The 25,625-nt window shown below is 55.6% G+C and overlaps 2 protein-coding genes across 4 annotated transcripts in view; both read right to left on the bottom strand.

The window, feature by feature from the left end:
- Nucleotides 1-460: 460 nt before the first annotated feature.
- Nucleotides 461-9,891, bottom strand: MRPS23 (mitochondrial ribosomal protein S23). 2 transcript variants are annotated; one of them, XM_010573831.1, is made up of 6 exons: nucleotides 9,790-9,891; nucleotides 9,455-9,622; nucleotides 8,805-8,882; nucleotides 8,566-8,689; nucleotides 3,574-3,758; nucleotides 461-749 (listed from the first exon to the last, which is right to left on the bottom strand). In XM_010573831.1, exons 1-6 carry the CDS (start codon nucleotides 9,831-9,833, stop codon nucleotides 587-589), a joined length of 762 nt encoding a protein of 253 aa, XP_010572133.1. In that variant the 5' UTR covers nucleotides 9,834-9,891; the 3' UTR covers nucleotides 461-586. The 2 variants fall into 2 exon arrangements, with proteins under 2 accessions (XP_010572133.1, XP_010572135.1); XM_010573833.1 differs by lacking the exons at nucleotides 461-749; nucleotides 3,574-3,758 and adding an exon at nucleotides 6,513-7,214.
- Nucleotides 9,892-14,065: 4,174 nt separating this feature from the next.
- Nucleotides 14,066-25,625, bottom strand: part of CUEDC1 (CUE domain containing 1) — a 23,585-nt gene continuing 12,025 nt past the window's right edge. The window contains exons 3-13 of one of the 2 annotated variants that reach the window (XR_774772.1): nucleotides 25,297-25,498; nucleotides 24,632-24,759; nucleotides 23,600-23,726; nucleotides 21,801-21,984; nucleotides 20,809-20,892; nucleotides 19,795-19,884; nucleotides 18,634-18,727; nucleotides 18,367-18,425; nucleotides 17,662-17,732; nucleotides 16,629-17,442; nucleotides 14,066-16,246 (exon numbers count right to left, since the gene is read on the bottom strand). Coding sequence is in view for 1 of the 2 variants with exons in the window: in XM_010573830.1 (XP_010572132.1) it covers nucleotides 17,665-17,732; nucleotides 18,367-18,425; nucleotides 18,634-18,727; nucleotides 19,795-19,884; nucleotides 20,809-20,892; nucleotides 21,801-21,984; nucleotides 23,600-23,726; nucleotides 24,632-24,759; nucleotides 25,297-25,587 (1,125 nt within the window). In the remaining variant the exon portion in view is untranslated. Of the gene's footprint in view, nucleotides 16,247-16,628; nucleotides 17,443-17,661; nucleotides 17,733-18,366; nucleotides 18,426-18,633; nucleotides 18,728-19,794; nucleotides 19,885-20,808; nucleotides 20,893-21,800; nucleotides 21,985-23,599; nucleotides 23,727-24,631; nucleotides 24,760-25,296; nucleotides 25,620-25,625 lie in introns of those variants that run through there. The other variant, XM_010573830.1, reaches the window with a different exon arrangement.

Below are 25,625 nucleotides of genomic sequence, written 5' to 3'. Positions count from 1 at the left end.
TGGGAACCCAGATACCTTATCTGAAACTTGCTTATTGAAAAGCACCCTGGCTGGCGTGGCAGTAGCTTGGGTGATGGTCTGCAGCGGCTCTCGGACCTGGGGAAGGGCAGGCGGGGAGCGGAGGTGGGTTTTGGCACCCACCCGTGCGGCAGCCAGCACAGGGTGACCTGTGCCATGCCGTGCCAGCCAGCGGGAGCAAATCCACCGGCATGGGAGCAGTTTGGCGAAGGGCAACACAGGTGTCAAACATCAGATGTTTGTCCTTTATCTCGGCTGCGTCTGGGCTGAGCAGCTCCAGAATGAGAGGGTCCGGCTGGGCTCAGGGTGCCAGGGCAGGGCTCACGCGTCCCTGCTGCTCCTCTGAACGTCTCTGGGCACGCTCCTACCCACCTTCCTGTATTTAGACACCAAAATAAACCACCAGCAGTTTGGGGGCTTTTTTCCTCCCTTTTTGCCCAAAAATGATTTGCAAGAAGCCGAGTGTTTTAGTTACCACAGGCAGAGAATGTCTCATCTTCAAACTTCCCTTTCTCTCCTTATTTCAGCCTGACTTTCCAGAAGTGAGGAGACAGACAGGGTCCACAACTTACGCATTTGACCCCAACCCACAGCCACCGTGCCAGGCTGGCTCCGAGGTCTCCGGAGGGGACAAGCCTCCGTAACTCGCACCAGCCCTGGGATGCTCAAATGGGTCACTACCTTCACAGCACATTTCCTCCGGCATTTCCAGCCTCGCCCACAAGCCCACGCTGGGAAATGAGGAACATATTTTTAAATAAGAGGAGGAAATGGTGTCTTTGTGTCAGGCAAGTGGAAGAAATCCAGGACCAAGACACTGCAGAGCCTTTCCACTTCAGACAGCAGGTGCTCTCCAAGATGTGGTTATGGCAACAAAATAAATGATGGATAATTGCTTTTGTGACAACTTGCCAATTAAATTAGACTCAGCAGAATAACATAATGACAATTTGTTATGCTCTGGTGGGCACTAACACACCAATCATAATTAAATGCTATGACTGAAATAGAATGCTGCTGTACACAGGAATATATAACCCCAATTCCCTCCCAGTGAAACATTATAGGTTCAGACTTGATTTCAATTTCTGGAGGATAATAGCATTAGCACACATCAGAATGAGCTTGCAATATGCATACAGGCAGCAGCAGCACAGGGAGACAGACAGAGCCAAGGACAGCTGAGCTGCCGGGGCTCCTGGGGGACCCTCCCGAGCATCTCTGATGCTCCGGGTTTCAAAGCAGCAGGAGACATCCCGAATCACTGCCATGTCCCAGGAAGATTTCAAATCCCCGGCCGGGGGAGCAGGCAGGGGAGTGACTGACCCCAAGAGAGCAGCCCCACTGCTGGCACCGGGGCGAGAGCTCGCCGGGACGGGGCCGTGGGGTTTTCTCGCGGCTGCACCAATGCTGCACATCACTCCCCGCCAGCAAAGCCCTCATGCTCCTGAGCAGTACCCTCGCAGCCCAGACTGAGCCATGGGACATGATACAGCCTGCCCTTAAAATGTTCATTAAAAGAAAACGTACAGCAGCGCCCAACAGCATGCTTGCCCTGCAGCCAGGGTCCCTCTGGGGCTCAGTCCTTCCAGCTGACCTGGCCATGAGCAAGCTGGTTAGCCAAACCATCGGTGGCTCCCATCAACTGATAGAAAAACTGAACAAGGAGTGGGTCAGGTTCTGTAAGTACTTAAGATTTACTGGTAAAACAGCAGCCAGCTACTTCACCCCGAGCTAGCGCTGAGCTCAACCTGCTGTTCTCATGGGGATGCTCCAATCCTCCTGCTGTTCCTTCCTCCTGCCCTGCCCAGGGTTATTCTCCTGCATCTTATTCATCCCAGAACTGTTGGGTCGGGAATTACTATTACATGGGCATTTCTGGTGCTGCAGAAGCAAAAGGCTACAAAGAGCACCAATCCCAGTTCATTAAAAAAGCATTAATTTTAAAAACAAAACTAGGCAGATGGCAAGAACCGATGCTGCCAAGGTTTTGCAAACCCCCCCCCTCTGAAAGCAGAAGCCACCTGTGTGCCATCCCCTCTTCCAGTGTGGAAATTCAACACGCCACAACCTGCAGCGCTCCCCAAGCAGGCAGCATCTTGCTCTGGTGCCACATACATTTTCCTGACAAATGAGTGTAAAATGCCCGGCTTGTCTGCCTGGTCGCCCCAAACAGCCCTAGGGAATGGCAGCTGCAGAGCCTCATCGCGTCGGGCTGCCCCTGGAAAGCAGCACCAAGCCCTGCTCCTTTAGGAGAGCCAGCAAATTACCCAAATAAAAGCTTTCTAAATTCATGTGATGCAGAGAAAGCTATTGCCACGATTCAAGTGCCAGGCAATGAGACTGCCTCATCCCTGGGTTACAAAGGCCATCATACTCCTTGATAGAACTCAGCATATCTTTTATCAGGTGTTGTATAATAAGGCAAGCATAAAAACACAATAAATTCAAGCTAAGATCCTAACCGATACAAATTTCTCGAATATTCCAAAGCTCAAAACAGGGCAGATTTGAAGACCAAATGCGTGTGTGTGTGTGCGCGCGCAGGCAAGGGTGGGTAAAGGTAAATCACAGACGAATACTACAGTATGGCAACGCCAACATTTTTATATCTTACTTGGAGCTACATTCTTAAAACATTAAATGCTTTATTACCTGCCTTGATTAGGCTTGGCATTGGCAAGGTCAGATCACCTGGTTTTCCAGCAAAGCTGATGAATTATTTTGGCTGCTCCAGACATAAGACCTGATCCTATTAAATCCTTAGTTCCCCTACCCTCAAGACGTAAGAGCAGATAATCTCCCCGCACGTGACCAACAGCGTGGTCAGAGATGCGTTACCGCACAGTGACACGTGCCCGGCTCTGCCGCGCAGGCAACCTGCTGACGGGGTCGTGCATCGCTGCGGGGGGGGCTGGCTGCCTTCGGATTAAAGCAGTGCCCAAGCTCAGGGCCAAGCCCGAGAGCCCTGAACTGCGGGACCAGAGGCGTTCAGCTCCAGCGGGACCCATCCTGCACACAAGCACTGACCCTGGTAAAGCACCGGTCTGAGTAACACACCACTACACGAGATGCCGTTGCCCAGGGTCAGAAGCAGCCCTGAGTGACGGGACCCCCGGAATTTCCAAACGGGCAGAGGGCAGGGGTTTCCCTTGCCAGCGCTTTGGACAAACACTGTGGCCGCAGCTCAGCTGCTTTGCCGGTTTTTATTGCTGACGCTACTGGGCCAAGCGAACCCGGGCATCAGTGCCCAAGTGGGCTAATCACAAGAGCAGCAGACTTTGTAGTCAAGACTTCTAGACCCTACGATGAGACCCGCTAGAGAGCAGGCAGAGTTCCTTATCCTAAAATTTTCAGGTGAGGCCTGCAATTTTAGGAATTGACCTTGGAAAACCTTCAGCCTGGCTTTCAGAGCTGTAGAAGGGGTGACCGACCGCTGGCGATTGTCTTGTCTTTTTGATGCCTCAAGGAGTAAGGAACCTTGTAACTGATACTTTGGCATTTATTGTCACTTAAAATAGCCTGGCAATCAGCGAGAGGAACCGCTATACTCACCACTCATCTTGCAGGAGGAAGGAGGTCAGCAATTTAGCCCAGAAAAGGTCATACGGCTGCTCCATAATGGGGTGTAGGATTGCGAGACAGCGAAAGCTTTGCTCCAAGTCATTAGCGAGCGTTACAATGGCAAAAGGACGGGGTTTGCCCGGGCGTAAGGAAACGACTTGACTGCACCAGCTGCCCTGCAAAGGCAAAGGGCAAGCGACGAGGTCGCATCCGTGTCCTTCGCCTACAAACCCCAGGAGCAGCCTTCGCCTGCCCCAGCACAGCCGGGACGGAAGGTCAGCGCTGGGTTTCACCGTGCCCTGGGGCTCTCCCCCCACCCCAGCTCCCTTGGCGTGCATCTTGTACCCCCTCCCTCCCAGCCGCGCATCCCGCCAGCTCCCAGGGGAAACGGAGATTTCTTTTCAAATATTTTCGGTGAAAACTCCCAACTTCTCCCCACGTTACCATCGCTCATGTTTTTCACACTGCTTGGTGCCAGCTACCCCAGCGCAGGGTGGGAGCAAACACCCACCCCAGTGACACAGGAGGGTGTCCATCACCCCCCCCCCCCATTCCCCCCGGGGCATGCCGCAGAGGGGGCTCGGGGCTGGGGGGGGTTACCGGGAGCCCTCCCCACCCACCAAGCCGGTGGCGGAGCACGGCTCCCACCTAGCGGGGAGCCCCGCCACGGCCACGGGGGGGGGCCAGGGGGGTCCCCGGTTCCTTCTCATCTGAGCTCCTCCCGCGAAGCCGGTGACCTTTTGCTGGCGGCTGGAGGGTAAATGCTTGATAAATAATAAATGGTTCGCCCCCCCCCGCCCCCACTCTTGCCCAGAACCTTTTAATTAAAGTAGTTGAGTTACTCTAAGGTCACGGTGATTGGCATTTCAATCCCAGCCCAGCAACTGCATCCATCAAACAAACGCTATCAAAAATCACAGAACTCGGGTCTTAACTGTGTTTTCTCCTAATTGCACCAAACACTCGCGCTCACATCCTTCACCCAATAGGTTCCCCATTACCCACCAGCCATAACGAACCCACCGTGCAGAAGAACGTCTCTAACTGCTTCTCCAGCCCGAGACACGCTGCAGGATGGCTGGTCCAGCTGGGAGTGCTCTGCCTGGGGGAGCCGCCCCAGTGACTTTTTCCAGCACAAAATAAAAAAGAAATTTAATTCCAACTTTCTTCTTGTCTGCTCTGCACAGGAACTCACTCAGGACACACTGCAAGGCTGCCTCTATGGTCTGTGTTCTAAATTTAATATGTTATTGCTCAATATGCTTCAGACAACTAAAGGCACAGCCAAGCTCAGTAAAGATGGAAGGATGAAGCTAGTTACAGCAGATGATAGAGGGAAAAGCTCTTTAAGTAACGTTGGCAATTTTTTAGAGAGCAGACAACAAACAGGAAACCACTAAGCTGCAAATGAAGCGAGTGAGAAATCTCCCTTGTGTTACTGCATTGAACTTCATAGCACTTCTTCTTTTGAAGTACTTCCACTTGCAATTTTTGGCAAGCTAAGAGCATCATTGATAGTTAAAAATGCAAAACAGAATGCTCAAAATAAAATTTTTGCCTCTAAAAATCCACGAAAGGCAAAGACATGGAGCTGTTGGTCTCTCTTCCCTCGGGCTGGCAATAATCCTTTGGCCCAAGCAAGAAAACCGAGCGCAAGGAAGGAAATTCACATCCCAGCTGCCAGAAATTTCCTAAGGAGGGCAGCTTGCCTTGGTCCTCAGCCAAACAGGAGTCTGCTGCAATTGAGGGAAACCCCCATCCAAAGGCTGGCTGCCGAGGAGCAAAGGGCTTGCAATGATTTACCTTCGGTACATCTCCTCTCCAGTGCTGTTTCAGACTGAATCCCATTTTAATGCATTTTTGTCATCTGTTTACATTAAAATCTCTCCTACCCTTGACCCAGCACAGTGGTTCCGAAACTCGGCTACTGGAGATGGGCGCATCCATTATATTCACCTCTCAGGGGCTGCTACGTATGGATTTCGTGATTCAGGCAGTAACTCCTGCTCCACACGGAAGAACCTTGCTCGGGCAGGCGTACGTGCCAGCAAGGTCAGCTCTGGAAACAGATCCTCCAGAGCTTACAGCTACAGCAGTGCTACGCAGAGGGGTTTTGCTCTTCGTAATAAAATCTTGCACTCCTCTAGAATTACAGAGCAGAATTAGGAATAAAGTTTGACCTTCCAAGGACAACCCGAGTAATTGTACTGTAATTACACTGCTACCAGGAAGTGAATCAAGCCACACAAAAAACAACCCACAAGCATTTATAAATCCTTGTTTTCACTGCCATACAACACAGATTCCTAAGAGAGGTTTTTTGCACCACATACAACAGCAGCATCACTAAATTGCATTGCGGAGAATGTGTCTGGGAGGTAGATACGAAACCAAAAGGAAATCCCTCCCTTTTCATTGTAGGGGACAGCCAGACAAGGAGGGAGAGATTTGTTTGACAGGATTTACACCTGTTCATTTGTGGTGGTGGTGGTAGTTTGTTTTTTTAAAAAAAAACCAAACAAACACACAGACAAACAAAAAAAAGGAAACAAACAAAAAAAAGGAAACAAACAAAAAAAAGGAAACAAACAAACAAACAAACAAAAAAAAGGAAACAAAAAAAAGTAATTGTTTTTCATATAGCCCAAAGCCAAAATCTTTAATAAAAAATAAGCTAGGCACTGGAGTTTGCAGGCATGGGAAAAATTACATTCTAATTGGCTCCAAATCCTAGTAAGACTGATTGTTATTTTCTTACATTATTCTATGCCAAAGTTTCCATGACTATTTCTGTCGCAGCACTCAACTTCATCTTCAGCAAACAGCTGCAACATTGCATCTTTCACACTCTTGAGGTGACCAATTTCATTAAGTGTCACTAAAAAACTGCAAAGGTCCAAATTATCTGGTATTGTTACACTTTATCCTACTCTGAATTTAAGCAAATGATGGAATAGGAAGAGCATATTATTATGTTTAGATAAATGGCAACTGTCCTCAATTAACTATACAAAGATGACACTCCAGACAGCTGTTACAATGCACCAGGCAAGCGGTATCTGCCATTACAACAGCAGGACTGTCACAAGGCCTGTACAGTCAAGCACAGGAAGTTAAGAAACATCTTTCCTACCACAAATAAGATACCTGAAGAGGCAGAACTTCCAATTTTTAAAGAAAATGTTTAATTTTCCACTTTTATACTCATATTTTCCAAGTCACAATTTGAGATAACATTCTTGAACCTCAAAAAAAAAAATTATCTCCAATTTTACGAATGAGGAGATGGAAGAAAGCGTGCCACATGCACAATCACCGAAGGCACTAGACCCGGATAACTGAGGCATATTCCCTCTAAGAAAGTGTCTCTCAATCACCAGGCTGTGGAGGCAGAAACGCTGGCTCCTGAGCAGGTGACTGCCACAGCCAGGGCACATCCTGCTGCTGAGCATCACAGGACAACAGCACAGCTGTTAGGAGGGTAAGGGATTTTCCTTCTGCGTTTCTGCCAACTCTGGCGTCTGCTCCTCCTGATCTTTCTTCTTTCCCTGCATCTCTTCCAACACAGTTTGAAGCTGCAGGTGTAATACAGAACCCCTGGTTTCAACACCCTGATGATCCTCTTGCGCTACCTAAAGACAGATGATCACCAAAAAAACAGGGTCATAAAAAGTTTCTGTCAAAGCGTGACTGAAGACAGCAATAGAAAGCAACAGCCCCAGTTTGTATGTCCAGAAAAAGCCAATAGAATAGTTCAAATTCATGCTTAAGATTATTGTGAAGGTACAGTACAGTGCCAAGGTATCCCCAGGGCAAGAAATTTAAAATGAGACTGCTGACCTCAAGCTAAAAGATGAAAGTAAGTTAGTGATTTCATCTTTTCACTTGCTCATTGGACAGTGCGCTTTAAGCAGAACCAATTTCTGTTCCTCTTCAGCCTCTTTTATTGGGGAAAGCACTACAGACGCTCACCCAGAGATCACTGGATAATGAGGAGAATGGAGAGCGTATTACAAAAGAGAATAATAAATGGACTTAGCTAACAGAGTTTTAAACTGCAGCTTTTATAGCTCTTCTCCCTTCTTTTTGAGGGTGTTCAACTACAAGGACAGCACTTGTAAAAAAAATGGTAATCAGTTAGTCATAAACAAGGTAAAAGATTTCTAACCATCACAGAGCAGCTGTATTCTGCTCTACCTGACGTGCTGTTCTAGAAGCATCTTCAGTTTGTTTTTTTACCCCATTTTATGTTAAGAGTTACATGACAATTGCCTGAAGTAACAAGGCACTAGACTCCACGTGCCCATGAGCCATTTCCTCTCTTGTACATCAGAGAAAACAGAAAACAGTAGCCGAACACTTTGGACAGGTCTTTTGGACAGTTATTTTCTTGCCAAAAACATACGTAAACAACCCCGAGACTACAAACCTCTATTTCAATACCTTAAAAAAACCCAAAATTAAAAAAAAACACAACAAAACAAACCTCAACAACCCAAGCTGCAAGATTTATGTAAAAAATTCCAGCTCAGGATCAAGATTGAAGAACAAAAGCAAGAGTGCATTAGACTACTTAACTATTAAAAAGAGATGGAAAAATGTGTTCATTACCTTCAAGCCAGAAAAGGTTCTCATTTACCCCCTGCTACCTTATTGAGATAACATGTATATGGCAATACGTATTTCCAAATGGTTTACATAGACACACTGATGGATGATTTGAAAGCACGGAAGCCTTAAATCTCTCATCACCAGAACAAGTACTTCTCTTTTCTGTCCCACAAGAAGTACCTTAACCTTGGCCAGTCACGTTCACGACCAAGAGAAAAGCTTACTCTGCACGGCAAAGACATTTTACTACAACCATCAGGCATGTGACTGTTTTGCTGAGAATTTAGTTCAGACTAACTCAACATTAAGGGCCTGGAAGTGAAGTTTTCCGAGTCCACTGGCCAAGTAACTCTGTGAATATTTCATACTTACTTTATCTGTTCCTCGTCTCTGTAAAATTATCCCACTGGCTAAAAGGGCTTTTCCTGTTTCTTCAAACAATTTTTCTTCTTCAATTTTTCCTTCTTCCTTCAGTTCGTTGAATTTCTCAACAAACCTAGATTTCAAGATTGTGTTTTTACTCTCACAAATAACGTTTTGCTTCACTGACTTAAGAGGAGAAAGGGACAAGTTTCAGAAACGTTTCTAGTTTAATTACAAATAAATCTTACCTCTGGCAAGTAGATTTGTAGTTTGATTGCGACAGGTTGAAAGGTCTTGGACCACTGCCATAAACTTTGTAAAACTTCCTATTCAAAAAATAAGAGAGTTTCATTTTTCAAACCATCAAGAAGGGATGTGTCTTGGACTATATAAACAACATCAGTCAGTTAATCTAGGCTACAACAAAAAGTGTTCACATAACTATTTCTCTGTTTTCTGTGAGCTATTATGTTATGCAGAGATATTCCTCCGAGTTTTTAAATTGTTTTAATACATTCCAGCTCACCTTCACCACCACCGGGGAGCCAGAGGAGCACCGTAACTCCTTCACAGAGGGTTTAAGTCAGCCCATCCTGGCCACCCAAGGCGCCTGACAGGAGCAATGCGTCCCGTCCGCCTCCTCTGTTGCCTTTTGCACCTCCGCCCGCGATTAATAAACACAGGCGAGATAACAGGCTAGAAACGGGTAAACGCGGTCTCTCTGCGATAGAAAGAGGCAGAGAAGCCACTGCTGGAAGTTCCAGTGACAAGGGCAGCCGCATTCCCTCCGCAGGGCTAGCGACAAGGGGCAGAGAAGGTCTGCGGGGAACGGCGGAGCGAACGGCGGAGCTCAGGCACCCCTCGGCGGCCGCCCAGGGGAGGGAAAGCGGTAACTCACGCTCTCACTTCGTCCTCCTGGTAGAGGATGGGGCGGATGACATCCTTCACCTTGCCGTAGCGCGGCCGCGGCACCCGGTAGACGGGCTCCCTCAGCGGGGGGAAGGCAGCGTAGACGTCGAACCACAGCGGCTTCTTGATCACCCCGATGCGGAGCAGGTTGCGGGTCCTGCCGGGGGAGAAGAGCAGCGAAGAGAGCTCAGGGGACAGCCGACCCGGCCCGGCCTTACGCCTCCCTCCCCCGGGAACCCCGCGACTCCCGCTTCGCCCTCCCAAACCCCCGCGCCGGCCGGCAAGCAGGGGGACCCCCGCAGCACGGCCGCCCGCCCTCCGCACCGGCTGAACACGCTCCCAATCTTCTGCATGCGGTTCCCCGCCATGGCGGCGCCGGCGGCCGGGCCTCCCCTAGCAACGCCGCCAACCCTAGCAACGCTCTGCCCTTCCACCCGGAAGCGGAAACGCGCCTCCGCTCCGCCGACCGGGCCGCTGCCAAAAGCCGAAGGAAGGCGGCGCCCAGGCAGCGCCAGCCGATGGCCGAGCAGGGGATCAGCCCGATCGTGCCGTGTGTCCCCCCCCTCAATTTAAAGGGCCAGCGCCGCCGCCCCCCACGACCACCCACTGCCCTAACGCGAACACGCGGGGCCGCGGCCTGCCGCCTCGGTTGAGCACTGCAGCCTTCTCTTCTCCCTCGCAGCCCGGCCGTGGCCCCCCCGGGGGCTGGTCTCCCCTCCAGGGATGGCGGGGCCTGGTGTCTGCGGGTGGGATGGCCGCCCTCACCCACCTCAGCCCCGGTACGGGAAGGAGCAGGAGTCCCGAGGCCCGTGGAAAGTCACGTCTCCTCAGGAGGCCTCTGCCGACATGTCGTGCACCTGAGGGAGGCGAAGGCAGCAGCGGTGCAGGGAACCCCCGGCCTGGGCCTTGCCCCCACCAAGGGCTTGGGTCCGTCCCCAGCTGGGGGGGGTCTGTGCCCGTGTCGGCTCCCCCCGAGCACTGGGGAAGCTGGTGTCCCAGTGTTAGGGGCACCAAACGCCAGGGGAGAGTCAGGGACTGGGGAGCACTGGGCTCGACCCCGACCCTTGCCTTCCACCCCAGCCCAGCCTTCGGACACGCTCGCACCGACAGAAGCACTGAGCATCCATCCTCTGCTTCCAAATAATACCCGCTCCTCCGGGCCAAAGCGCAGCTCCGGGGGTCTGGGGGGCAGGTTGGTGAGGGGGTACAGCAGCAGGGTTTGGGGTCGCAGCCCTCCAGGAGGTGCTGTGGACGGGCAAAAAAAGGAAGGGCCATGTCCAAAAATACCAGAGTCCTCCTTAGCGCCAACCCTGCGATAAAACGACACCAGTTGTGCTTCCCTAAAGCCCACCCGGCCTCAGGGCTGTGAGCGGCAGCAACCAAGAGGGCGGATAAACCCCCTCCCCAAAGGCAACAGTTGTCACCCCGTTACGCTTGCCGAGCATGTGCGGACCCTGGCAGGGCGGCCCGGCTGCCATCTCCGGTTTCTGACGGAGCCGATGGGGCTGCCTCGCTGCCGGCCTCGGCTGACGGGAGAGGACAGATGTCCTGGACGAGGGAGACGGTCCTAAGGAAAGAAGGAGCCACCGGCCCCACGAGGAGGGGACGCGTCGGAGATGGCCGTTGCACACTGCGCCCGCGCCTCCTCCGTGACGTCGTTTTTCTCCGTACGGCAGGAATGACGTCCCCAGGGGCTGGGGCTCCTCTTCTCCACCCGTGGCACTTCGCATCTGCCCTGTCTGCTGTGCCCCCCGAGCTGAGCACCACTATGTCCCCATGACAGCCAAGGAACTTGGGGACCGGTGGTGACATTGGGCTGCAAACCATCACCAGCAGCGGGATGCAGGGAGGACCAGTCTTGGTCCGGTCGCCTTTTGGTGTTGGGTCTCACCTGGATGGAGAACCAACGGTGGGATTTGCTGCCCTGGTTTGCACAAGCCCTGTCCAGGGTTTGCACCATGGCCTGATCCTGCCCTGGCCAGCCCCAGCACTGCTTGCTGGGTCCAGGAGGTGGCAGCAGACGGCGCCTGGCTGCCCAGCACAGAGCCCCAGTCTGTATTTTTTACCTCGATTAATAAAATCCAGGCTGTTTGCCCTGTGTAAACAGCTTTCCCCCAGTCAGCGTTTCCACCAGCGTGACTTGGGAGAAGTGTGCGGCAGCGAGCAATGCCTGGTCACTAGGTGCAGCCCTTAGCTTGGGAATGAGCTGATGGGGAAAAAAATACATCCCTCCTTCCATCTTCCAGCCTTGGGAAGGAAGGGGGCGGTAAATTTCCACCGCAGACTGAGAGCCAGCAGGTACTCGATGCCAGTCTAAAACACCTCTAGCATTCATCCTCATCTGACCGCAGTTTTCAGTCCTGGGCTTTTCTCAGCTGCTGGTTTTCTTAAAACACGGTTTTAAAAGAAAAAACCCTTGCCCCTGTAGAGCAGAAGAATTCAAAAGGGAGTTGCTGGGACAGATCCAGGGCTGCATCTGAGCTGCTCAAAGGACTGGGCAGGCCCTGGTCTTTTCAGCTCTTTGAAAAAGCCCTGGCTCCCCCGCGGGCTCACGACAGCTTGCTTGGCTGCGGCGGGAAGGCAACATCCAGGGTTTCTCCAGCATTTCGATGCTTTTGACATTTAAGGCAAGAATGCCTTGACTTTTTCCAGCATCTTCGTTCACAGGGAAGGTTTCCAAGCCACACGTGAGACTGGGAAGTTCTACTCCTGCCAGCAACCAAAAGCTGCTCCCGGACAGCTGGCGCAGGGCAGGCAGACTCTGGCCCCATCCCTGCAAGCGAGGGGGATGCTCCACATGCCCCCCGGCTCTGCCACTGCCACCCAAGGCTGCCCACGAAGCACCATGCCCGCCACCAGGGAAATAACCCTTCTCCTGCGAGTCATGGGCTGCCCACGGCAAGCGGAGGTGGAAGCATGGAGCCGTCCCCGGGGTTCACAGCCCATCTGGCAAGACACTGCCTTGCTAAGGCTGCCCAGGGGGGTATTTCTCAAGGACAGCACAGGCTGGACAGGCCAAAAGTCCTACTCTTCCCCAAACCGAAGGGCTTGACACTCAGGTTTTGGGTGCTGGCTGGAGACGCAGCAGGCCAGCTCCTGTAAGTGGGGCTTGACAGACCCCTGCCCTTCCCTCATACCTGGGACAGACCCCCCCTCATCTCTGGGTCCGAGGAGTTTCTCACTAAAAGTTTTCCTCCTCCAGCCTGTTGCAGGGAACACAAAAGGAAGGGGAAGCCAAGCCCAGCACTGAGCAAGCAATTCCCTGCAGGAGTGATGCTGGGACCAGACCCTTCAGGAGCAATTCCACCAACACCATCCAGCTCTGTGCTCTCCAACTTCGCAGACCCGGTGATCCCGCCAGCTCAGCACAGTGCAGAAACGTGCAGGGCTGGAGATGAATAACACATATTTCAGAAATAATTCATTATAATAACGTATTTCCATTCCACCAGGAGACACCGCGAAGGAGCCAGACTGCCTGCTTGACAGACGCGGAGGAGTTGCTGTGCGATAGCTAATGAAACAGTTTAAAGAAAACTCACACGCCCCGTCCCCAAGAGGCTTGTTATTTTCAGAATGAAGTGGTTAAGCCACAGCATTTTTCCTTTTCCGCTCTTGCCTGAAAGGCAGGTTGCCACACGTGTAGCCGGCCACGGGTGTGCCAGGAGCTTCCATAGGGACCCGCAAGCACGGCACCCCCACTGCCAGCGTGGGATGGCAGTTCTGCTTCCCAGCTCGCTCGGTGTCAGGATGGTTTCCCTGGTGCAGAGCCCACCCTCGGAGCCTCCAACCTGAGTGGAGCCCTTTGCCTTGGACCCCAGATGAAACCCTGGCATGGGGATGGCAGAGGGGAGCAGTGGGTGCCCCACGCACCCACCGCGCTTTGGGGTGGTTTTGCTTTGTCTGCTGAGGTGAAGCGGGGAGGAAAGGGGACAGGGTGTCCCCAGAGCATCCTCAGCTGTGCCAGGGCTTTTCCCCAAATCCTGGGCTCTCACTGCCACTCACTCCCGGTGCTCTTCTCGCAGTCTCCCACAACAGGCACCGGACAGGACCTGCTCCCGAACCAAACATCCTGCCGGGTGGAAGCAGAAATTGCTCCTGGATGGACACAGGAGCTCACCAGTGACAGGTCTCCCACAGTGCTCGCTTTCTTGAGAAAATTGTCAGATGCAAATTCAGCACCAATATGAGCAGAGAGGCAATGAGCCAGGGCAGCTTTTGGGCATCTGCAGCCATGAGGGGCACAGCTAGAGCTGGGCTAGAGCTGGCATTTCCCTCCCCACCCCGATTTCTTTCTTTTTTCCCCTGTAAAGAAATGGGAGCAAAAAAGCAAAATAAACCTGAGTGTTAAGAGTACGATGACTTTATTATATGAATTACTATTAAACATTTTTAAGAAAAAAATCACTTATGGAAATAAATTCTAAAATAGCAACACTCACAAACATCACAGATTGTTTTGTTTTGCTCTTTTTAAACCATTTTGTATAGAAGTGATACAAACATCACTGAGAATTGTATATTTTCATGTAAGAAATGGATTTTGGCTTCCAAGCCGGTTTTAGTGGCCTTTCTACTCATTAGACCTGATTTTTTTTTTAAAGGACACAAAAAACAATCACTCTTCATCCTCCATTAAAACGATGCTTTGTGCCTCCAAGATATTTTGAAATGGCTACAGAGTGACATCATTCAGAGAGGCTTTGCCTAGCCTAGGATATTTAAGGGCAAGTTGTTAGACCGTTTAGCAAAGACATCCCCAAGCCCCTGCAAAGCATAGGCTGCCAGCCCGCTCCCAACCCTGTGTGCTCACGGCTGCAGTGCCCGCTCTTGGCCCGGGACCCTTCACGATTAGCGCGCGTTGCCAGACCCAACTAACACAAAACCTTTGCTGGCAGGGTAGACAGAGCCGGCGAGGCTTGGGGGGGGGTTCACACCCACCACGTGCGGCGAGCGGAGGTTGCACGCTGACACCCGTCCCCTCCCCACGGCCCCTGCGCTCCAGCTCGCAGCCCCCCGAGCTGCCCTTCCTCTCCCTGTTTTCTCGCAGGACTGCAGCCCTGCTCCCCTGTGCGGGCTCCGTCAGGTCCCTGGTAGCATCGCAGGGAGCAGAGGATGCCGGAGACCTCAGGGATGTGCTCGGCCAGACCAGCCCAAAGCAAAAAACAGAGGCAGCCTGCTGTCTCCGGGCTCCTCTCCACCAGCAAACTACGGCTGGGTTACAAAGATGACTCGGAGGCAACATGTCAACTAACGTGCAGGCTGAGCAGATGGGAGAGGAGGAACGGCGACGTTTACCACTAACGCCACTTAAAGCCAGCGGTTCCAGCAGGACTGACCTGTGACATGATGCGAAACGTGGCTTGCCCAGCACTAGACTGCCAAAGAGAGCTCAACGCGATCCTCCGCAGCCACGGCACAACGCAGCCCGTCCTCCAGCGAGGACGAGGAGCACGGCAAACCCTCCAGGGGCTCAGCAGCGGGAAGACAAGCTGCAAGCACCTGGGCACAAGTGCTTTGCTGCCTCTCCTCCCCACGCACCAGACCAGCCCTCCAGTAACAACCTCCTTGGCTGGGAGAAGCAGAATTTCCTTCCTGCAAGAGCCTGAGCTCCTGCCCGACTGCCTGTCGGTGCTTCCTGCGTTCATGGAAACTTCGCTGAAAGTTAAGCCCTCGGTAGCTAAGAGGCGCTGGAACATTGACAAGCTGATCTGGTTCCAAGCTTGATTTTCTTCCAAATATGCAGAGAGCTGCTTTAGACTGGGAGGGAATAACGGCAGCCTCCTACGGACCCCAGAGCCAGCGGAGGGTAGGAAAGGAGCCCCTCCTCTCTCTCCACCAGTCTCAGGCTGGGAATAAAAGTCCCACCCAGGGACTAAAGGACCTTCTGTTCCCAGCGGCAAAGCCCCAGCTTCACACTTAGTCCTTCGCGCCCGCGGCCCCACGCTTGCGCCCCGACCCAGGCAGGGACACGCGTCCCTCCAGGCGCCCATCTTACCCCACATGGTGCAGAGCAGCCCAGTGCAAATCACGCCGTGCCTCTCCAGCACCTCCCTCCACCCGACAGGGAGCAGGGAAGGCTCAGAGCCTGCACACGTCGAAGCAAGGCCAGCGTGGCTTGGGACGGCTCTAACCCGTTGGCTGGGCTGCCACGGTGCTCCTCAATCTTTTCCTTCAAAAGAAAAGGAGTGGACACCAAAGCTGCGATCAGCTCGGTGGGCTGGGTCTTCTGCTGCCTTGATTTTAGGAGCCCAAAGCTCGCTGGCGTCTTGGGGTGCTTCCAGCCCTGCACATCCCACCCTCGCCATCAGCACCCCGGGCTTTGGCCAAGCCCCGGTGCTGCCAGCGACGCTTCCGTTGTGCTAACGGGACATTACCCAGACCCTGCAGCCCCCGACACCCTGAAGCACCCCCGGCCGTGGCCAGGGACCAGGGAAAAGGCAAAACACGCGGGTGCCCACCGATCCCCACCGCGGCTGCGAGGGCGACGGCAGCGGCGCTCAACAGGTGCACCGGCTGCACCGCTCGCCGGGAAAGAAATCTTGGCGTCCGCTTCAAAGGCATGCAGGCTCCGGGCGGGTTTGAAAAGGAGCCTGTCGGGAGCCAGCGCCTGCAATGTGGGCTTTTGTTACCAAACCCCGCGGAGAGGCAGGGAAAACAGTTGCGTGTGTGTTTGATGGCTGGGGTTTCTGCGTCTGCCGCCTTCGCAGCTCCGATCTTGCAACATTTGTGCTGGTTCGCGGGAGCCAGAAAGTGAAACAGGCACGTCTATAGCCACCTCCTGCATTTAGCAGTAAACAGATTATGCCGATAAAGGAGAATAAAATGTGCTGGCGGGAGCGATTTCTGACTTTACGCTCGTCACTCATTACTTACACAAGGAAGGAATTTGTTTACGTAATTATTTTTAGCCTGACAGCATCTCCGAAAGCTGCAATGATTCAAGCGTTGTCTGCCGGCCTCCCCAGCCCTCTGCCACGCTCCCTGGCGAAACGAGCTCCCAGGGCAAGGACGAGGAAGGGTGCTCTGCTCCTGCCACCAGGCCAGCCCCAGCCCCGCACCAAACCCAGCAGCACTCGCTAGCCCTTGTGCAAACTCTCCGTGCCGAAAATGCCTCCACCGGCCTCAGCTACAAACCCCCCGGCTCGGGCTTTGCATCTTACCTACGGCGGGGGGGCATCTCTGGAGCCACCGAGCGCCCTGCCCGGCAGCCGGGACCACCACCGGCACGCTGCACCCGGTGGGACGTGTCCTGCTTCGGCAGTGAGGGTTAAACTGATGCGAAATCCAGCCCTTGGTGCTGCCCCGTGGCGGCACAAAGCGTCCGTACTTCAAGGCAGTTTTAGCAATGCCGAAGGCAAAGGTTTAATTCAAAGTGAAACGCCTACGAAAAGAAGGCCTTTCCTTTTTATAAACAATTTATATTATTTGACTATTACCTGATCTGAATCTCTGCTTATTACTCCTAGCAATAGTAGACAACAGCTGTTAGGTTCTCTTTCTCACGCGGTGGTTTTTTTCCTGTGTGCGCAGAGTAAAGTTACATCAGATTGCTACAGAGATATGTTCAGGAGTGCTCCAGCCAAGCAGATCCCACATGTGAATGCATCCTCGTTAGTACAACTGATTTTCATTCCTTCTGCGACGCCGCTCAGACCGAGAGAGCAGGCGGGACGCTGCTCCTCCCAAGTCTGAGCTCCTCTGGCTCTTCCAGAGCCGCTCACATCAGCTGCCGAACTTTTTTTTCCTTTTTTTTTTTCCTTTTTGGCTGATTTGCTAGATAGAAGTTGTTTTCAAACCACTGGTAAGAAAACATTGTGCCTCACTTCAATACTTGTACTTCAGAGGAGTACAACAGCAGAGGGGGAACAGCCAAAAAACTGGGTTGTTTGTTGGGTGTTTTTTTTCCTTTTTCAGCCATCTTCTTATGAAGCCTTGTGCACGTTCTGTGCCAGCAATAAACCCCAGTGCTGGGACCTGGAGGGGAGGAGAACGGTGCATGCTCAGCCTCAGCCACACCGTGGCCACCGCCGTTATCCGCTGCAGCACCCACAGCTGCTAATGGGGCTCGTGCCCACCCAGACACGCTCTGGACCTGATCCAGAGCACCCAGCTCCCTCCTCCAGCCAGGACAGACGGATGGACAGGGCTGTTTGCACGCTCGCTGGGAAGCATTTGTCCCCAGGTGCCTCTCACCGTTTACTGCCCTTCCTTCGGCGTCTCCTCCTCCTCCCGGAGCTGCTGCCTCCGCGCTTGGAAGTCTTCATCTGAAAGGCAGAAGCAGGCAGGGGCTGTCAGGAGTTGCCGCCGCTTCCACGCCGGGATGCCAGCCACCGTGCCACGGTCCCAGCTCCAGCGAGGTGCCCCAGCAGGGAGGCAGCCCGGCCCCTGCCCCAGGGCAGGGATTTCCTCGCCCAGACAGACAATTCCCAGGGACTGGGACATGGGGACTCTCTGCCAGAATAGGCTTGAGAACACTGGAAGGAGGATTTGGCCCACGGGGCCATTTCTGCCATGCCATTTCATGCCACCTGAGCCAGACCCGGGGTGGTCCAGGCTGGCACAAAACACACTGCCAAGACCTGCTGCTGTGCACATCTGGCTGACAACAGATTTGCCAGGACTGTGCCCCGACCCCAGGCTACGCATCCTGCAGGGCTGCACAGCCCAGCTGCAAGCCTCCAAGGCTCCCCAAAAGAGGAGATTGCGTCCCCGGTCCCAGCAAGTGCACGCTCACAGGAGAGCTGTGTGGGACCAGGGGTGAGCCCGTAGCCTTGATGGGAGCCATCTCCAAAAGTGTGACGGCATGGGGCAGGATGGGGCCAGTCACTGCGGGACCCCAGCTAGCTACGCTGAGCACAGCGCACATGGCGCAGCATGGCACGGCATGCCATTTCTTACCGCATGAATGTCCTTCGACATCGTCGAGAAGATTTGCCGTGGAAGCCGCCGTTCCCAGCCTGCGCCTTCCACTAAGGAAAACCAGTTGTGGGGCCGAGATGTGGCTGGGGGACCACAATCGCCCTTCCCAGCCCACGGCCCAGCCATGAGAGGCAGCTGGGAGGCTCCGGCCAGACCGTGGCCTTGGGGAGTCCCCAGAAGCACCCAAGCAAGACCACTCCGACAGCCCCGCACCCCACGACAGCTCCCCAGCCCCTTTTAGGATACACCTGGTGCTTCAACAAGTGTTTTCTTTTTGATTTCCTCATCTTCGTCTTCTCGGAGAAGGCTCTGGCGAGTTCAAACAGCTTCTTGCGCGTGGCTGGAAGGAAGCAGCTGGGTGAGGGTCTTGCCCCAAAACCCCTCCCAAAGCTGCCATGGGCAATGGGGAAGAGAGGGCCAGGGCCAGCAGTGCGAGAGCCACCCGCACCCCAATGCCCCACAGCAATATTCTGGGTTTGCCTGGAAACACCGGGGCCGCGCAAGGCTGCCAGCCTCGGAGAGCCAGCTCCCGCGACCAACAGGGACATGCTGGTCCCTGGCGGGAAGTGCTGATGTTTTTACCCTTTCACTGGGATTTTCATGACCTTCCCTATCTGTGACTGACCCGCATCTCCCCAGTGTCTCAGCTGGCTGCAGCCCCAGTCAAGCTGCCCAAAGACCTCAGTCTATTTTGCAACGGGAGAAGTGGGCTGTGACTTGCTAAGAGGAAAAGATTAGAAAAGGGAGAGTTACGGCAAACCCTTGGCTTGCTTTTCTAGGATTCACACAAACCCTGCCCAGAAATTCCTCTATTCCACACCACCACCTGCATCCTCGACTCATGCCACAACCCACACATGCACTGGGGACAGACGGACAGTGCAGAGCTGGGGCACCAAGACCCAGGTCTCCATCTCCCGTCTGTCGTGCCGACGTGCGGCACAGGAGCTCCCTGCTGCTGGCAAGGGCCGGGAGAAGACCACCGCAGGGCAGGGATGCAACAGCCCAGGGCTGTAAAATACAGACGGAAACTCAACCCCAAAGCCACGCTGCTGGGGCTGAGTACCGTCTCAGCACAACGTGCCACCGCAGCGTGCAACGGCCTGCGCCCTGTGCGCCGATGTGCCAGCCCCTCTGTGCAACTCCCAGGGCGATGGGGCCGCGTGTGCCCAGCTGCCAAGGGAGGCGACAAGAAAACTCCACGCACACGCGCTAGCAGGCGTACGTGTACCGGCTGACGTGCACACAGAACGCGGAGCGGACACGCTGCGCGAGCGGGGACCACCGCAGCGCTTGGGCGAGCGCCAAGCAATGCTGCCGGCTCTTCCCCTGCCTGCCCCGCTCCCAGCTTCCCTCCAGCCCTCGCAGGCATCCCGCTGCCAACACGGAGCCTGCGAACCGACTCACATTTTCCCATGTGTTTCAATTTGTCTCTGAATAAGGCATCGTCAGACACGGCACCGCCGGCCTCGCTGGTTACAGAGGGGGCTACGTCACCTGGAAGGCAAACATCTGGTCACCGGGAGTGCGTGCGCGGCGAGGGGAGGCTCAAGACAAATCATTTCCATGACCCAATTCCAGTGCAAGCAAAGAGCAGCCCTGCCATGAGCAGAGCTGAGCGAGAGCAGGCAGGATGAGGGCACTGGCACGCCAGGGCTGGCTCCAGACGAGGATTCTCTGTGGATATAACCCCAGAGACCGTGGGTGCATGGATGTCGGCTTGCGGCACAGCCTCGGCCCCGCGGGAATGCTCACCCTGAGCCACCTGTGAGCAGACGTGGGGTGAGTTGGCGGCTCAGCCCCACCACCAGCACCGCTGCAGAGCAGGAGGCCTCCCTCGGTGCTGCTCCAGGGACAGCAGCCCCAAATTACCCCCGGCGCTAATTGCACTCCGGGTATTAGATTGTGCCCGTGCTCAGTACCTGGGATGGCAGGGCCACCAGATGAGGAGTAGAAGTTCAGGCAGCCCAGCGACTCGGTCCGGTGGACCAGAGACCCCCACAGCCACGTTCTCGTGCCCACCTGGGCCCACGGCCCTTCCCCAGGTCTGAGTGCCCTCAAAGCACCGTGCACCCAGCCGCTGCGTCTCGCACACCCCCGCATAGGGCCATCGACAGACACCAGCTCTAATTCTGACCCCAGGCAGCTGCTCCGCTGGCCGAGGTTAATCAGGATTACTCAGGAACAGTCATTATGCCTCCCAGGCACAATCCTCCACGTGGGGAGGGCAGGGAGGGCAGCAGTGTCCGTCCCCATCACCAACCAGCTCCTCTCCTGTGCTGGGATGGTGGCAGGGAGGGATCAGCCAGTTTCCTCACCCTGCAGCCACTTCGGAGGGAGCTGGGCAGAGGGCTGGGAACACTGGAGCTGTGCGGCTTCCCACTGCTGAGAGGCGATGCTCACACGCATCTTGAAAGTTACCTGATATTACGGAGGAGAAACCAAAGTCGTTGCTGACAGCAACGCTGGTCGACTTGGATTTTTTTGACTCATATTTCAATCGATCTGAAAAACAAAAAGCCCGGCACCCAGCTCGATCAGACCCTCGAGGCAGCGCACGCGGCTCCGCTCCCCTCTCCCCTCATGGCCCCCACAGCCGTGGAGGGACAGGCTGACGGCAAGGGAGGGAGCTCGGGCTTCACGTCAGCACGGTGACCGCAAGCGCTTTGGTGGGAGCCCGCAACAGCAGGTGGGAGCGCTCCTCTCACCGCAGCAGAAGAACCGCCCACCCGCTGCAAGCATGCGGCGAGCACGCCGGTGGTTTTCCAGCCGCGGCGGCCGGGGGCAAAGCCCTGCAGTGAAAAGTGTTGCCGGAACCCTGTAAACCACCAGCAAGATCTCCGAGGGAGACGGCCCCTTGGCCGGGGGGGCTCAGAGCTGGTGGCAGAGCAAGGGAGGGGAAGGGGTGCTCTTTGCTAAGCAGCAGAAAACCACTGACACCCTTGAGCCCTCCCCATGGCACTGGGTGAGCAGCTGGCTGCTGGCTTGCCGGGAAGGAGCATGGTGACAGGGAAGGAGCAATCATGGCAAAACTGCTCTCCAGTTCAGGCTCTGCCAGCACCTGGGGAGGGCAGAAAGAGCCGGGGAGAGCGCACCGGCCAGGCTGGGCTCGGAGGGCATTTCCGAGGCTCCTTGCTATGGATTTTGCTGGGGTTTGCCAGAGACACCGCAGAGAGATGGGCAGGGGGAGGAGAGCCTCAGGGCAGGCGGCTCAGCACCAGGAGCAGGAGCCCGGGGAGCAGCCCGCTGCCCGGTGTCAGACCACCTGCCACCAGCCTGGCCGCATCCTGCACTGGTTCTGCTTTGGCATGAGCCACGATGCCATGGGCAGGGCAATGCCGCCAGCAGCCAGTGTCACGGGGGGGCCACGCAGCCGAAAAGCGGAGGCAGAGGTTTCTGAAGGCACTTCTCACCTCTCTCCAGGGCGAGGAGGAAATCCCGATTCCTCTGGAGCTCCTTCATGAACTCTTCATTCTGCAGGAAGAGCGCGATCCGCTCGTCTTCCAGGTACTGCTTCCACCGCCGCTCCTGCTCCAGGGAGCCCTGACCCCGCGGGGCGAGCCCCCGCGGCACGGGCTGCCGGCAGCTGTGGGAGCCCTGGGCAGGAGGCAAACATGGCAGAGGTCGGTCGGTGGTCTCGGTGCCTGCGCTGGTGCATGCAGGAGGTTTCCCGCAGCAACGCCTCAGGCTGAGCTTGGCCTTTTGCTCCTCCGTTACACCACCGACTGGCTGCTCCCCAGCGGGGAGAGGGGTCCCTCCTTCCTAAATCCAGCACCCGACAGCCCGGGGCACCGTCCCCCCCCCGGCTGGGCTGCGCTCGGGACGGTGCTGCTGCAAAGGGGACAAAGGGGGACAGGGTACCACCACCTCTGCCCAGCAGGAATGGGGATGGGGCGGAGGCAGGTAGGGATGGATATCCCACGCGGGAATGGGGACGTCTTGGTCTGGGCTCAGCGTGGCACGGGGAGGAACCGGTGCCTCCGGAAGAGCTCCTTTGCAGAATGCAGATTTGCAAAGACTTTTAACTTTAAACCGTGGGGTTGAGCCAAGACAGGACTTGGTGGTGAGGCGAGGGAGAACAGTCTCAGCCAGCGTCGCTGCTTTTATTTCCCCCTGTCTAAAAAGCAGAGACTGCAATTTCCCACTGATGAACGTCCCTGCACAAGGCACCTCATGCTCTCCCCTGGCTCCCGGTGCGGTTGCACCTGGGGAGCAGCAGAGCCACACTCTACAGCCGCAACCCCATCCTCGCCTACAATATTTATCTGATTTGTAGCTGCTCTCAGAGAGCCATAAAAAGCAAAAGCACACAATTACCGGGGAAAGAAAAGAGCAGCTGCTCCTCTCCTCCCCTTGAGCCCAAATGAATTGGCACGTTCCTATTCCCAGAAAGGTAATATAGCCTGCGAAGCTCAACTTCCAGGGCAATCATTTATGAAAACGTGGCAGGCTGCCTTCGGCGCCAAAAAGGGAGGGAGGAGCCGATGCAAGGGGAAGGCAGGGTGCCTGCAGGCCCCCCCAGCCCCTCGCCGTGCCAGGAGGGCACTAGTCCCATTTGCAGGCTGGCTCCTGTGTTAGCAAAGGGGCTGAGGGACATCCTGGGGATGTGGAGTGCCTGGAGCCAAGCTGGGTGCCCAGCACGGTCTGCGCTGGGGCTGCTTGTTCCCCACGGGGTGCTGTCCATTGCCTGCCCCACTGTGGGCAGAAAGGCACCTGCAACCCCAAGCCCCATGGCTCCAAAACTGTCATGAAGAACACGGTAACTCTGATTTCCCAGGAGAAAATCCTCTGGTTTGCACTAGATTTTCCACCCAAGTTCCACTGCACCAGCCCCCAAGCACCCTGGTAGTGCCACTCTCCCCAAGAGTGTATGCCGGTCCTGCTGTTCCTCACCAGGGTAGCAAGTAAGATTTTAAAATAACTTGAAATAGTAGGTGCTTATTACAAGTGGCATGGCTGGCACTAACTGCTGGGCTAACGGCAGGAAAAACATTGAAGCCTTACTGGAAGATTCCCCTTTCCCACCTTGCTCACTTCAGTCTCGCCTTGAACAACAAGAAGTGCTCCAAGACTTTCAGTTTAGTCGGCACCCAGTACCCAGATACTCTCAGAGCACTGATGCTGCAAGCTCAGGGTGGCCGAGGACCGAGTTTGATGCTCTATGCCACACCACGGAGCTGGGGCGCAGGCTGGAAGGGGCAGCAAGCCTCACCTGTGTGCCAGTGGTCTGCTGGGGAAGGATGCGGAGGAAGTCTTCGGGGAGGTTGCCCAGGAGCGGTGGGTTCCAGTTCCTGTAGCGCCCGGGCGCTGGAGTGCTGCCGGGTCCCGGCACGTCTGTCCTGCAAGGCAAACACAGACAGCACCTTTGGCAAGGGTGAAACCCCCCGACGTCTGCTGCAGCAGCAGGGCACAGGGCCCGGCATGGCAGCCCCCTGCCCAGCTCGACCGGTGGTCCTGGGAACCAAGAAACCGCAGCACGCCTCCCAAACCCATGGCGTTAGCGTTAGCTCCGGAGAGCGAAAGGCTTTCCTAGCCAGTTTGAAATCTTTGGGAGCTGCTTTTCAAGCCTTGCCCTGCAACCACGCAGGCTGGATTTCCCTTCTCCTCCTTGTTTTGCTCGGAGTCCCAGAAAACAGCCCTGTGGGAGCCCTAGCACGGCAGGATCGTGCTTACGAAGCTGATGAGCGTCTCTCACCAGATGTCGCACCCAGCCTGCGCAGCCGGCAGCGCCTTCATCCGAGGGGGCTGGCACAGAGGCGGCCAGGGCACCGGCGCTTGCTTTCCTGCAAGCCCCAAGGCTATGGCCAAGGCACTGCCGCCGGGGGAGAGCCCACAGCCCGTGGGGCCAGAGACCCCCAAGGGGCTCGGTGACCCAGCAGCAGCAAATCGAACAGACCCGAGGTCTCCAGTGCCGAGAGCCATGATGCGTGGGGCCCCAGACGCCCAGCACCTGGTGTTTTCAAGCGGAGGCGAGCACTCCCCACCCCCGGTAGCTGATTTTTGCCATTCCACACGCTGCCAGCGTGGCTTTCTGGGCCCCTCAGCTGTTCGCTTTTTAGGGCCTTGCAGGGATTTTTTAGCCAGCTGCGAGCTTCATTCATCTCCCTTGGCTTCGTCTCGCCTGACCCTAACGAACTGATGCCAGATGCCCCTTGCCAGGGCCACCTAACACGCAGCAAGACCCCCCCCTCCAGGCGCTGGCACAGGGTGCTTTGCCGGCCGCACTGTGGGCCTGGGGGCTCACCTGGGCGGTGGGGTGGGTGGCGCGCGGGGGTAGCGGTTGCCAAACTCCTGGCTCTCGTAGGCGGGAGGGGAGTAGACGGGAGGGGGCTCCTCATCCGAGCTGTCTGGCTCCAGGGTCCGCTCCAAGATCTGTGGGGTGAGAGGACAGGGTGAGGGCGAGCTGGAGAAACACTCCCCGCTTGCGCATGGCAGCAAAACGGGGACAGAACAGGCTGAACACTGCACAGAGGACGGGGGCAAACTCCCGGCACCAGTCCCCTGCACCAGGGGGGCTTTTGGTGGGGTTTGGAGGTGCTGCTCTCGAGGCACCGCATTTCAGGTGATGGATGAGCCCATCCCTGGGTGTACGCAGCCCTCGGGGACCCTTTGACAGCAGCTAAAGGGTCTCTGTTGGGTTTTTGGGCAGGAGGGAGTGAGAAGAGCGCTTTGGCTCGAGCCTCAAGCACTGTCCAAGACAAACCAGCCAGGCTGCACGCTCCAGATCAGCCAAATCGGGCACTCGAATATCTGCCCGCCTGCAACAGCCGACAAGCACCATGCCCAGGCAGAAGTGAGGCAGGATGAGACTGAGCTGCCCGCTCATGACGAGCCAGCCCTGGCAGCCAGGAGTCCAGGCAAAGGACCCCCACCCCTAGCCACGTGCTGGGGACCACCGGCGGGGGTTACCTCGGGGGGGATGCTGTCCTCCGAATCCGAGCTGTCGTCGCAGCCGCTGCTGTCCAGGTTCATCTGCAGGAGCTGGTCAATGGTGGCGTCCACGGCGCCGTTGTTGGCCCTCAAGACGCACTCGATGATGTCGTAGTCCATGTTGGGGAACATGGTTTTGAAGTCCTCCATGGCCTGGTTGAACTCCAGCCGGCGGACCTGCCTGGCGGGGCGGCTGTTGTTGAGCTCCTGGGCGGAGGAGCCGCCGCGCGAGCCGCCGTTGCTGCTGCTCCGACGGAAGAGGCTCGTCATGGCGGGGCGGCTGGCGCGGGGGCACGGCGGCTGCGGTC

This window comes from Haliaeetus leucocephalus, unplaced genomic scaffold (genome assembly GCF_000737465.1).
Source record: "Haliaeetus leucocephalus isolate CR32 unplaced genomic scaffold, Haliaeetus_leucocephalus-4.0 Scaffold395, whole genome shotgun sequence".
In the NCBI taxonomy this organism is placed as follows: domain Eukaryota; kingdom Metazoa; phylum Chordata; class Aves; order Accipitriformes; family Accipitridae; genus Haliaeetus; species Haliaeetus leucocephalus.
Note: the sequence above shows the minus strand (reverse complement) of the source record. Positions and strands in the feature narration are given on the sequence as shown.

Bases quoted from the DNA above. Each gene is read 5' to 3' on its own strand.
- MRPS23 (XM_010573831.1), bottom strand. From the start codon at position 9,833: ATGGCGGGGAACCGCATGCAGAAGATTGGGAGCGTGTTCAGCCG. The intron at 8,690-8,804 runs GTAAGATTTATT...CTTGAAATCTAG, and splicing joins TACAAATCTACTTGCCAGAG to GTTTGTTGAGAAATTCAACG. The intron at 3,759-8,565 runs GTAAGTATGAAA...TTGCCTTTGCAG, and splicing joins AGAGACGAGGAACAGATAAA to GGCAGCTGGTGCAGTCAAGT.